The sequence below is a fragment of the Canis lupus genome, chromosome 36 (genome assembly GCF_003254725.2).
Source record: "Canis lupus dingo isolate Sandy chromosome 36, ASM325472v2, whole genome shotgun sequence".
Taxonomy (NCBI): domain Eukaryota; kingdom Metazoa; phylum Chordata; class Mammalia; order Carnivora; family Canidae; genus Canis; species Canis lupus.
Window position 1 is genome coordinate 27,664,347 of NC_064278.1, and position 14,375 is coordinate 27,678,721.

The 14,375-nt window shown below is 37.0% G+C and overlaps 1 protein-coding gene across 1 annotated transcript in view; it reads left to right on the plus strand.

Annotated features, from left to right (window-relative positions):
- ZNF804A (zinc finger protein 804A) overlaps positions 1 to 14,375 on the plus strand; it is a 273,850-nt gene that overhangs the window by 205,077 nt on the left and 54,398 nt on the right. Inside the window, exon 2 of the mRNA XM_025460466.3 lies at positions 10,955 to 11,098. Within this exon, the coding sequence (XP_025316251.1) occupies positions 10,955 to 11,098 (144 nt within the window). The remainder of the gene's footprint in view (positions 1 to 10,954; positions 11,099 to 14,375) is intronic.

Genomic DNA, 14,375 nt, shown 5'->3' on the forward strand with positions numbered 1-14,375 from the left:
TTCTTAATTTGTTGTATGATTCTAACGATAAAAACAAAGAATAAGAACTGCTGTATGCAACATTATAATCGAATGAAATTAAATGTAACAGAAAATATTAAGTAATTTCTATGTAAGCTCTAGCAAATCTGTCTCCTTAAAATGCCCAAGAACACTTCCATAGATTCAACAGAGCAGGAATTCTAGAAACGAGTCACTAATATCGTTGCCTTTAAAAGGAAGATACTCAGAATATGCACCTCTTATGTCCCAGCCACGCACCCTTGTCAAAAAAGTTGGCCTCTGTCTCCATCACTCCGTGGGAACTGCCCTCTTCACCTTTCATTGCGTTATTCACACTCTCCCGAGATGCCCTCTCTAGCCTTCCATACCTTCCTGTTATTATTTACTGATTATTGTTCTTTCTATTAAAGATTTTACTTCTTTCTCCCTGGAAAACATCATCCTAACTACTGGCTTTGCATTTGGTATCAGCTCCATCCCTATTTCATTTTCCACCTTGTGATCATATCTGTTCTTTAAAGATTTATTTATTTATTTATTTATTTATTTATTTATTTATTTGAGAGAGCACAAGAGAGTGTGCGTGTGCAACCGTGTGTGGATGCACCTGCAAGCGAGGGGAGAGGCAGAGGGAGAGAGAGAATGTCAAGCAGATCCCCGGCTGAATGCAGAGCCCGACACAGGGCTCCATCCCACCACCCTGAGATCACCATGTGAGCCAAAATCAAGAGCCTGACACTCAACCAACTGAGCCACTCAGGTGCCCCGTGTAGTTGTATCTGTTTTTTTTTTTTTTTTTAATGCAAATCTGATCAGCTTCCACCCTTGCTTAAGAGCCTTCACTGATTTCCCCATCAGCTTTCATACTTTCACAGACATTCAGACTCCTTAGCGTACAGAGAGACGGCTTCTTAATCCCACCTCGGTCTTGCCTTTCCATAGCTACCACCAGAAACCTCGCCTTACTCCACAACATACCCCAGGCTCTCCAGCTACACCACATGGCTCGTGACTTTTCAAAAGTGCAATATTTCATAATTGTATATATAATTAATTTTCCTGGAACAAAATCCGGTGCTCCCTTCTCTCATGTGCTGACTCCTATTGAGTTTTCAGTGAATTAAGTATCATTTTGAAACAGTACTGATTCCCTCAACTCGAAGAATTTTGCTCACCATTGTGTGTCCATCATAGTCTTCTTTATTTTTTTTAAGATTTTATTTATTTATTCATGATAGACAGAGAGAGAGAGAGAGGCAGAGACACAGAGAGAGAGATGCAGGCTCCATGCTGGGAGCCCGACACAGGACTTGATTCCAGGACCCAGGGATCAGAACCTCAGCCAAAAGCAGAGGCTCAACCACTGAGCCTCCCAGGTGCCCAGAACAAATATTTTTTTAAGCACGTGTTTGTTCTCATCACTCTTTTAGACATTAGGGATATGACAATAAAAAACAAAACAAAACAAAACAATGAAAGCTCCTGACTTCATAGAACCTAGAGGGAATGAGATTACAACAGATGTATAATGTAATATCAAGTAGCGATTTCTTCTTATTCTGTTTTCTTCCTTCATTTCAATTTTGTGAGATTCTATTGACACATCTTGAAGTTTACTGATTCTTTTCTCAGCTGTGCGACATCTACTGATGAGTCCGTTGAAAGCCTTATCCATTTAGGTAAACCGTTTTTTTTATTTCTATCATTTTCATGTGATTCTTTCTTAACTATTATTTCTTTGTTTGCCTAACCCATCTATTCTTGCATTTTGCCCACTTTTTCCATTAGAGACTTTAACACATCAGGATTGTCTTAGATTCCCTCTCTGATAACACCAACAGATATGTTGTATCTAAGTCGTGAGCCTTGTTCTAGGGCTTTTTTTTTTTTTTTTTTTCCTTCAGGCTGTTTCTTTTTCTTACCTTTTAGAATGCTTTGTAATTTTTGATAGAAAGCTGGACATGAATCAGGTAATGAACAGACGACCTCTAGGGTTCTTGACTGTGTGTGCCTTTCTACCTTTGTGTTCCCCTATGCACTTCTCCTCAGAAAAAGTGGGCATAGTGCAACTCCTTCAGCTCTACTGCACTATGAGCCCTATGGATGGGTTGGGAAGGTGTGGGGAGAGGGAGCATTTAAAACCTTTCGCTGTTAGCCCTCTACTATATCTCTGTCTCAGGGCTATGACTGTCCTCGCTGTTTCTCCCGTGATACACAGTCTGTCTCCCAAGCTACTACTCCTTTTTTTTTAAATTATTATTATAGAATTCCTACCCTGTGTTTTTGAAGCCATGACCCTTGTTGACCATGTCAACTCCACAACTTTAATGAGGCAGGAAGACTATAGGGAACGTAAATTCCTTTTCCTGGCTAGAACAACATCTTTGAATTGAGACATGGAAATAACCTTATCCCTTGGGAGTGAGTGGGTTTCAGTTATAGACAAGGCTCTTGGCTTATTTCACATTAGTTTTTCTTCCCAACCACCTTCCAGGGACACAAGGGACTTTCTCAAACTATCCTAATGAGAACCTGGTGCAATTCATAAAAAGAAAGCCTAGAGAAATATCTGTGGTCCCTCTAAGATTTCGGCCACCAGGAGATCCTGTCTCACACACTAGACCATAGAATTCATCAGTTAACATTGGGAAGCTCCTACCAGTTCGTGGCCCCAGCAATTTCTGATCTGAGTAAGCAGATATTCTTTACCGTATCTCCAAACGTGCTTGTGTCTCCAGATTCTGAAGTGGTGTTTCACCCTGTAACCTCTGTTCTCTCACAGTTCTGAGAAAAAGAATTGATTTTCATTTTTCGTAGGTTGTTCTTGTTGTAAGGACAGGGGCGAAGGACTTCCAAGCTCTGCACATGTCAGAGCTGAAGCCAGAAGTCTTTATCCTCTTCCTACTCTCTCCCCACTTTGCCATTCTTCTGCCACTGTTTCCTGAGATCTCAAATAGACCACTTAAACTCCGCTCCTTGTCTCACTGTCTATTTCTGGGCGAACTCAAGCTGGGAAAACCAGGGAGACCTTTTACTAGAGAAATTTTCTGTCTTACCCTGGGTCACTGTCATAGCTTAGACAGTAACAAATACACATCAGATCATTATACCCCTTTCCAGAAAACGGCTGCTGCCTATAAAGTCAAGAAACAAAGACCCTAAGTTACTACCACTCATAGTCTACACCGAAACTCTTTGCGACATCGATGTATATAGAATTTCCATGTTGGAATTATTGATCTCTATCTGAGATTTTTATAAGTATAAACTAGAATTTTACATGCTTCAGCTAGCATTCAGCTTCAGAAAACCTGATATACTTTTTTTTTTTTTTTCCGGTTTGCCTTGAAAATGAGATTCCCCCCACAGCCTTGCTTTACACATGGGGAGACTGCAGAGTAATGTTAAATTTCAGCCAACTATGAACACATGCTGTCCCTTCTATCTTTCCAAACATGAAGGGGAAAATGTAACTCGATTTTCTGTTACCTCCTCAAGTTGACTAAATTCTGTCTTAAATTAACCAGAGAGCCTAACGAGTGCTAGTCACAGGCTAGGGCTTCCTGTAAGGACCCACGGATAAAAAGAGAAATAGATGTCTCCAAAGAGGCAAGCCAAGTGCGGTGAACAAGAATGCACTCTGATCGCTACAGCTTGGGGATCCATTCTCCTTCTACGTGAGTAGGCTCTATGGTTAGAAACCGTGCTAGTTATCCAGTGGTTGTTATCAGCCAAACAAAAGAGGAGAAACAGGTAAAACTTTATGAATGAATACTCTTGCGTTGAAACTAATTCTGAAAGAAGTTACCAGTTTTGAGAAACAACTTTGTCCGGTTCTCGTAAATGTGGACATTAAAGTATACTTCATCCTTGCTGTTGGATTGTACTCAATTTTGCTCGCCAGAGTTGTCCATAGAAGTATGATATTCAAAACACAGTTTTGTTTTTCTTTTGTTTTCTATTTCTGCCTTCAACTTTCATGGGGGTAAGGATGAGTTTGCATTTCTATGGAATCCTTTTTTTAAAAAACCTCACATTTATTTTTTTTAAGATTTTATTTATTTATTCATGAGAGACACAGAGAGAGACACACAGAGAGAGAGAGAGAGAGAGAGAGAGAGAGAGAGAGGCAGAGACACAGCCAGAGGGAGAAGCAGGCTCCATGCAGAGAGCCCGATGGGGGACTCGATCACTGGACTCCAGGATCGCGCCCCAGGCCAAAGGCAGGCGCCAAACCACTGAGCCACCCAGGGATCCCCAAAAAACCTCCTCACATTTAAATGCATATATTTTATTATAATTCCATTCAATACATCTATAACTGTCAATAAAATTGTAACTTTCTGACTCAACCTTTAGTCTTCCCTTCTATAATTCTTCAAAATTGTCTTGTTATCCATTTTTCAGCCTTTAAAATAATAGAACCTAGACTTTAAGGAAAGAGCAACGTATATTTCAAGGCAATAGCATAGCCTTTGTCACTCAGGAATGGTTGTCCTCTTGCCTAATAGGGAAAGGATTTAAATCAGATAAAAACTAACATAAGTTTTCCTGTATGCCTTCTTTTGTACTCAATCTCTAATATAGCTTTCAGATTCTAATTCTATATCTGTTTTCCTCCTGAAAAAAAAAAAAAAACAACACAACTTTCTCTTCTTCACATTAAAGGGGAAAATAAAAGAGGAAAAGCCATAAAAAGAATGAAACCCTACTATTAGTGGCAACATGGATGGACCTTGAAAGTATTACTTTTACTTTTTTAAGTGAAATAAGTCAGGTGGAGAAAAACAAGTTCTCTATGATTTCACTCATATGTGGAATCTTAAACAAATGAACAAACAAAATAAAATAAAAACAAATTCACAGGAACAGAGAACAGAATAAGGGTAACCAGAGGAGAAGTAGGCTGGAGTGCACAAAATGAGTGAAGTGAATCAACTATATGGTGATGGATGGTAACTAGACTTGTGGTGGTGATCACTTTATATCCAGGTATTAAATTATAAAGCTGTACACTTGCAATTTATATAATGAAAAAGAGAATGGAAAAAAAGTAAAAAAAATAAAAAAGAATGGAGAGAGAGAATAAAAACTTTTTTTCTAGAATGATAGGATGATCATAGCATTTCAGCAGAGATCTGCAGGAAGTTAATGACAACTTTGTACAAACATTTGGTGTAAAAACATTCCATGGAGAATAAATAACAGGTCTAAGTATGAAGGTGGGTATATGGTTGATAAAGTTTCGGAAACATTAACAAAAATAGGGTTGGCCAAGGTAAAGTGAGAGCCAGAATGCTAGGAGGTGATGGCAGAGACGTAGCCAGGAACCAAGTGGGGTAGGAATTGTATGTAGGTCATTGTAAGGATATTTATTCTAATAGTGATGAAGGACTATTGGAGACTTTCAAACTGAAGAAAGATATCTTAAATTATTCTAGGAAATGTAGCTTGTAAGCAAGACATTCATAGGAAACACACACAAACACACAAAAGAATTCTTATAATCTTAGCCCTGTTCTTCTTGAAAATCAAGCCTAGGATAAAGACTTCTATGCAGTTATTTAAGAAATTATTCCACGAAGCATAAATGAAGTTCCAAAAAAAAAACAGATAAGTAAGGAAAACTAATACAAGGGTATAGTGATTGTCACTATTACAAGCACTGGCCCTCCATCTCACTGAGACCCTCTGTGGAATCTTAGAAATGGGTGTCAGAGATGACTGGTAGGTGAAAGAAGAAATAATTCATCCTGGAGTTCTTACCGTCCCCAGTGGTCAAGAGCAGATCTATAGTCGTTAACTCCTCAGCATTTTTGGATTGTGTATTTTTTAGTGCTGAGTGGCATCCTACAAACTCCCATTCTATGAATCAGAGAAGTCCCTGGGCAGGAAAGGAAGCTGGGACAAAATGCAGCCACATGGCACTCTGTGAAGCTCCTGGACCGTCTCAGAGTTAATCACTTAAGTAATGACTGGAATAAGAGACACCTCGAAGATGTGCACGATTTTCCAGGAAATGTAGACTCTAGACTATGGATTTCCAAATAAAATGTTTTCTGTCTAGATATTCTTCTAGAAAAAAAAAAAAAAAAAAAAACGTTTTGCCAATTCTTTGATTTTTTTCATTAAAATCAAAATTTATCAAAGACTTGCTTTTGTTACCTCTTTTTAAAGAACTCACAATAAAATTTATCCTGAATATGTATCATAAAGATGCTTTTATTCTTTTTTGAAGTAAGAGCAGAGAAAGAGACAGAGAGACAGGTGAAGTGAGAGAGACTTTCCTAAGTATTTTAAGTGTTAATTTCATACAAACGTTCCTTTCCAGCATTGAAAATAATTTATATTAAGAGTGCCAAATCTATTTATATTTTGGGGACTTTAATTTCTTTAAAAGGAGTATTCCTAGCAGAAATATTAGGATGTAATAATATATGATTACAGCTATTATTTAGCAATGATGATTTATTTACAGCATACATTGTTGTTAGCTCTAAAGGCATCCCCCAAATACCTGGATACCACAAACTCAAGCATGAGCACAACTATTTTAAAAATATTACATACCTCGTGCTGCTAGTTTCTGTTTTGTTTGCTTTTTATTAATGTGTAAAAGCATCTACATGTATGTTGAATGTCTATCAATGCTTGACTCTGTTAAAAGCATTGGAGATAGAGAAGTGAACAAAACAGCTACAAATCCCTGCCCTCATGGAACTCACATTCCTCAGGGAAGGCTACTCGAGTGCACCAAGTTATGGATGCCTTTCAAGAGAGGCTGAATAGTACTTGACACCATATATTACGCTGAAGGCTCCAAGAGATGTATCCTCTTGGAAATTAAACTTTGCTCCCTTCAAAGTCCTGCTTTGATACAGTTCACCCCTTAATAGCTGGTGGACACAATGGCCCTGGGCCTGTGGATAAACCATTAACTTCCATGTTTTAGTTTACTGATCTGCAAAAAGTATTACACTGTGCAATTTGCTAAGGTTGCATGTTAAAAATTCTTGACTGTATAACTTTGGAATTATATGCTACAACCCTCATTCTTTCTAGATATATCTAAAATGAGATGGAGTTGGATGACCTGACGAGCTACTAGAAGCCTGTCCCTTCCTCACTCTCTTCCATCACATTCGGTGGCACATTATGGCGGTTGTGCACCTTGAGTAGAATGGTTTTGCCACATAGAAGGGGGAAATTTGAGGTTGAGTTTATAAGTTATGCTCCTTTTTCATCTCACTCAAACATATTTTACCTTCTGCAGTAGACTGGATGTGTTGAATACGTCATTGTGCTTCATAATCCCAGCCAATGCCTCTCTCAGTATCATGCACAATGAAGGAGAAGGGCCATGGGGCAGTGGGGCGTATCACCTAATAAAGACTGATTTTGTCTACAAAAAATGAAAAAAATGTATAATCAATGACAATGCATAGGACTCCTTTCCTTTATGACATACATGCAGCAACCAATTCATTTATTCTCTAACATTTTCTGGAATGCAGCCCTGACTCTTTACTTTGCCGTGGTTTTCATTTCAGATGGAAATTTCTAGTGTAAAAATGTTCCTTACTGTGTAATCTGTTGCAACCTTAGCTTCAACTATGCTATATTTCTTTTAATGTCTTACAGAAATATGATAGATTGATACATAGATAACAGATAGAATAAAGACTTGTCAAAATATTAGAAATGATTTCCGTTAAGTGAAAGTCATATAAGAGTTTATTATTGGGGCACCTGGGTGGCTCAGTCGGTTAAGTGTCCAACTGTTGATTTCAGTTCAGGACATGATCTCGGGTCGTGGATTTGAGCCCAGTTTGGGGTTTAGCTTAGAGTCTTCTTGTGCCTCTCTCTCTCCTTCTACCCTTCCCCTTGCTCTTTCTCTAAAAATGAATAAGTAAACTCTTTCTAAAATGAATGTATTCATATTCTTGTAATATTTCTGTAGTTCTAAATATTTTTTTCAAAATGTGAGGTGTAATTCAAAAGGTTTTCTGAGGGACACCTGGGTGGCTCAGCAGTTGGGCGCCTGCCTTCCACCCAGAGCGTGATCCTGGAGTCCCAGGATCGAGTCCCACATCAAGCTCCCTACAGGGAGCTTGCTTCTCTCTCTGCCTGTGCCTCCTTCTCTCCATGTCTCTCATTAATAAATAAATAAAATCTTTAAAAAATAAAATAATTTTTTTCTGAGAAATGTATTGTAATGAGTAATAAAATAGAGGGAAGACTTAAAAGAGACTGAGAAACATATCAGATCATGAGAATGTTTGACCCTTATTTGAAATCTGTTTTAAGAAAAGAATAAAAGGTTAGAATTTCAAAAGAAAATAAATCCATTTTGAAAAAACTAGTTTAAACTACTAGATGATTGTAATTATTTGAACACACTGGATATTTGATGATAGGAATGATTGCAGTTTCTTCATTTTTTTGTTTCTTTAGGTCTGATAATGGTTTTGTGATGATTTTGTAAAAAGTGCTATTTTAGATATTCTGAATGAATTTAGGTGACATTACAGTAAGTTGGGAATTTTAAAATTATCTAGAGTAGAGGAAAAGGTATGAGATAGGGTAGATAAGTTGAAATAAGGTTGACCCTGAGCTGATAATTGTTGAATCCAGCTGATGTTTACGTGCAGGTTATTATACTATTTCTACTTTTTTTTATGTGCTTAAAAGTTTGAACATAATAAAGTGCTATGACCCAGATGATGATTTTGGTTCAAATATGGTCTGCACATTTATTCATTATACATCCTCGACCTAATTATTTAACTTTCCTATACTTTGGTATCTTTACCTGTTAATATGAGAAAATGTTCAAAATACACATCTCTATAATTCTAATCAGGATGAAATGAGTGAATACAGGCATGGTCTTAATCAGCGATTGATCAAAAACAAGCACTGAGTGTTCGCTATTGTTTTTAGATTTGTTTTTCTCTTCAAATCTAGGCTAAGGTTAATATTTTGGAAGAATGCCTTTACCTAAAAATCTCAGTTTGGTTTACTCAAAAATTCTCCTATTTTTTGTGGAAAGAATTAGCAAGAAACAATTATTGCTTCTCTGAGGGGATATCAGTCTTAGGAAGAAAAAATAAACCTACACAATAATAAGAAATAATGAAATATTTCAAGAGAGGAAGTAGCATAACTGTAATTATAATTAATGGTGAGAATCAACTAGTTTGCAAAGAAATTGCTGTTCAAGAATATTATTTTGAGAGCTAATTCAGTTCTTAGCCAAAAACTATTGCCATTATAATATAACTCATATTGATTGGAATTTTATCTCTGCTTCACACACTTTAGCCATGAAATCATAGTACTTAATTTTTGTTTCATTTAAATTGGCTAATCCACAAAGTATTTTAAAGATTTTGTAAAAATTCAGTAGCAAGTTTAGTTATATATGACTCATTTTCATCTTTTTAAACTACGTTTTTTTTAAACAACAAATTGGAAGGAATCAAAAAGAATAATAGGAAGTATTTCATAAATATGCTGAGAAGTGATAAATATTGAATTGAAAAATCATATATAAATGATTTGAATGATTTTGTAGCTCACCACCTCTGTGCCGTTGATAAAACTAATAGAACAATGGGTCGTTGTCTTCACAGCGAGAAACTGGGTTATATATTTTTAGACTATGGCAACTATATACATCAGTTACTATAATGTATGTTATAAGGTATATATTCAAATATGGTGAATTTTATGATACATGATAGGTGCATAAATACATGGTACAATAAAGTAAGGAAAGTCTTAGTTATTTATTAAATTACGATTAGTGAACCGCTTTTACATTTTGTAGAAGCAATTTATGAGTCCTTTTTAGCCTGTGTATTTAGAAGGAGGACAATTGCCATTGACCTAGAGAGGACTGTGCTTCTCCCCTCCATTCTCCCCTCCATATCCCAGAGACTGAGAGAGTGAGCTTCTTAGAGTAGCGCAGAAGAGGCCTGAATACGTAGTTAATTTGAATTTTAAAGAAATTGAGGATGAGAGAATCTGTAAGTTAATGTATTCTGTGTAGCAACTGAAATTTAGTCTTCATATCAGCACTTGAGCAAAAGACCTGAGCACTGCTTCAACATGTAGCATATATTTACGTCTAACAACATTAACATTTAAGGAAGCGTGAAACAGCAAGTAGATTTAGATTTAAGAAAACCTAAAAGCCAGGAGCGTTTTGCTATTTTGTATTTTGTAAATGAAAGCTAATGATAACTGACTACATTTTTTCGGGGGTTTGATTATATAGCCATCTTTGTTTACTGTGAGCATGATGAAAGCAATCTGCTTATATACAGTTTAATCCTCCTCAGTTTAGGTAAATAACTCGCAGGAAAGAATCTCATTTTCTAAAGATTAGAGAATTTTTTCAAATTCAACTTCAAATGGTGTGGGTCAAGATGGAAACATTAGTCAAATGAAATCTAGTTGGGATGAATAAGTTGCGCTCTAGATATCTACAGAAACAAGCAAACAAAAATACCAAACTTGCATATTTGTGCACCAATATGGGCTTCTTCATGCAGGACACATTTTAGATGTTGTTCAGAATTTACAAATTTTATGTTAACTAAGCCATTGCCAGTTAAATCAGCAGTTGGATCAACATAAGTGTATGATTTTTGTTGTTTTCTTTGCCAACACAGCTCAGGAACTTGTTCAAGCAAGGGCTTCTATTTTTTGGGGTTTGCTACTCCGTGTCTTTGCTATTCTTTCCACCGTTTACCTTGGCTTCTTCTGTTAATCTTTGATTCTCCTCAGCTCATAATTTCTTTTGGTTTCGTTTGCTGGAATTTGCTTTATTTTTCTTTGTTGTGTTCTGTTTCTAACTCTAATTATTACGCTAAAGTTGACAACTGTCAGAACAAAGTCAAATCAGGGAACTAATAGCTGCCTTCCTTGAAATTTTATTTTTTAGGATTATGCTGAGAAGGAAAACACCATAGCAAAAGCTCTGGAAGATCTGAAGGCCAATTTTTACTGTGAACTCTGTGACAAGCAGTACTATAAGCATCAAGAGTTTGACAATCACATTAATTCATATGACCACGCTCACAAGCAGGTAAGAAAGAGGTGTCCAAAAAACCCTGATATTTCTGGCCTTTTGTCATAATTTAAATTGTATAAACTATGTAAATACAGTATTTATATGCTTTCATTATTCAATGTTTACAGATGCCATTCTGGCATGATAATTTGATGACTTATTGCAAAAGACATTTTTCCTAAAAAAAAAAAAAAAAAGAAAGGAAGAAAAAAAGAAAAAGAAAAAGCACTGAAAGTCTGAAATAAATAACCAATACAAAGAAATACCAGTCAGTTGCCTCTTAGTGATGGACAGTAATTTAAAAATTATATCCCACAGGTGGTGCTCCTCTAAATGTCTTCCAATTTATTATTTTTAAGTGTTATGAACAGCTAGTAATACTTATCAAATATAAATTAACTTATTCACAATTCTTTACAGAAGCCATTTCCCATGTAAATCACCATAAAAATATGAAAAGAAAGCCAATTTAATATGATTAAAATAATCCGCAGTTATCGGTTAAATAAGTACTTAATATGTGATGATATAGTTTATTTTAATATTATTTTCCTTTCACTATCAATTGTAAATCCAAGATTGATTTTTTTTTTCCAACACTCTATGTAAAGATGAGCTTAAAGCAGTAATGTCAGAGGTGAAGTTAGTGATAAAGATTCCATTTTCTCATAAGCTTTACATTTATCAGTGTGACCTCACATGTTGTTTAGCTACCTTGATATGGTACAGCAGTTTTAGTTATCACTATTTGACAAATATTTTCATTTTTTTTAGCGAATATCATCTGCATCACATTTTGGTATTAATAAAAGGTGCATTTTTTAATCCATGAATTTGCACTAACTTTCCTTAACATTAGAGTTAGTTAGCATAAGGAAGAATAGGGGAAAATGATCATGTTGAGCGCTTATGAATCAATTGCATGTATTTTCTTTTGCTGTCAATCCCTCCAGCCTTCATACCAACAAAACTTTGCTGGAGGAGGCTGTTGTACAGAGAACATTAGCCTTCGTTTACATACATCACTAATTAATGCATGTTAATCTTGATGATCCTTGCCTTTCTTTTTCCAAGTCTGCTTGCACACTAGTTAAGGGAAAGTGTTTGATGGAAATAGTGTTCTTTTTTGCATAAAAATGCAAAATGTAAATATATACACACACACATCCGTCTATCAGTGCTTGATTTGAATAGTAAAATCCATCAGGCAATAGTATTGATTTAATTTTGCAGTTAGTGGCCCAGGTTCTATACCAGGATTCTGGACCGCGTCTCCCGAGGTGGTAAATCTGAGAAAGTTGTTCCGCTGATTTTTTCCTAAGTACCTAACAGCCCAAGATGTGTTATCGTATATTTGTTTCATTGTGTAAACTAGGTATGTGGAAATACGTGCATATGTGTTTTATGACTGTCTTATCAGCTATTAATATCACTTGCCAAAGAACGCTCTGTTCAACCATAGGTTGCCCGGGAGATCAAGCTCACAGAGGTCATCACCAGGACTTTTCCAGTTCCATTGTCTTAGCACAGTTAGGATACTCTGCACTGTACACAGATAAGCCAAGGAAATTCAGGCTCGGTCTGGGTTATTTTGAAAATCCCGGAGGTCACTTTTGATACCTCTCAGGGGTATCAGACCCTAGAGACAGACACATTATCTGAATGGCCGTGGACTCTGAAAGACAGCAGCTTTACTTGATTAATTTAGCACGAATCAGTGTTACCGGTTGCCGAAAATATTTAAAATCTGTATCCCCTCCCCATAGGATGGTGACAAATCTTTCAGCGTGTCTTCCCAAAATATACTCTCCCTTTGCCCAGCAACAGCCTCACCCCCATGACTACTACCAGCATTCCCACCACATGATGCCACAACTTGGCAACTTTGAGTGAAGTAAGGAAGGATGAAGTTCGGAGGTGGATAATTCAGATTTTTGTTTCTCTTGAGAAACTAAAAAGTTGAGATGCCAAAAAAAAAAAAAAAAATCTGTCTTCTGTTTGACTGTGGTTGGACCAAACCCTTGAAAAATTAATCCTGAGTTGTGGCTAAGTCTGTCAAAAAGTTGAGAAAGCTGGTTTGCAAAAAGAAAGCACAAAACAATGGGCAAAGAGTGACATGCAAGTGGCCGTGTGATGAGTGAAGGAGAGTGGATGGACATGACATGGCAATTCTGATTTTGAGTCACTTTCACCTAAGACTAGTCCTTCCAGCAGCTTATCTGTAGGTCCTATCCTTAGATTCCTGGAGATATTTCACCTTGCTGCTAATAAATGAACTTAAAGGAAAAACCAAACCAAACCCTAGCTTTTTACTTTTTACTTGCAACCAAACCAAACCAAACACCCCTCTTCTTCATAAAATATTAACGTATCTGCGGACAATCGTTTTGGTTTCCAATAGAAAAAGCTCCACAAGAAACACGTAGACTCAATGTCCGTATTACCAGTGCTTAACCTTCGGGTGGGAAAACCCACAGCTGACTGGGATATTTCTTGAATGGAATTCGAGGAAGGCAAAGAGGCCACACATCGGTTGCGTTTGCTCACCTGTGCGGCCCTACAGACGTGACCCCAAAGGGCCGCCAGATTCGGGGAGAAGTGGAGGAGGAGTTATCAGTGGAATGAGTCCCAGCCCTGCCCCTCTCCTGACTTGGGTAAAATACACCCAGGCTCAATTAACTCAAACGTTCATTGTCAGGGAAAATAAATGAGAGAATGCAATGACCACGCTTTGTTGAGTATTTGAAGAAATAGTAAAAAGCTCAACATTTAATTAGTTGTATTATTACTACTTACTAAAATTTCTTTTCTCCTAGAATGTTTGGGACCCTGACAGTTTGCCTTTGAGACTGCCTTTATTTAGGCTTCCAGTAAGGATCTATTTTTGCTTCAGAAAGGCTAATAAAGTCTAAAACATATCCAGGTAATCGTGACCTCAGAGCAGTGTGCCTGCCTCATGTATCTTTGCAAATCGGTCATGACAGAGCGTGTGTTGCATTTGAACTCTAAGCTTCAAAGAACAATCTGCTTCTCTCATCCAGCATGTTCTTTGGGTAACTTCAAAATCTCTCTCAAGCTCCCATCGCTAAGACTTGCTAACAGAGAATTAAAAAGAGGAAGAGGCACCCGGTGGACAGAGGTGATCACAACAGTTCACGATTCAGGGTTCATTTTTAGAATATTTTCTTTTTAACTCTGAAACTTGAAAAGTCGTTGGGCTGTGACCCTTTAATGGCAAGGACCGTTTCCTTTCTGTCTCCATTCCTCACAGCATCTCGTGCAGCATCTTGCA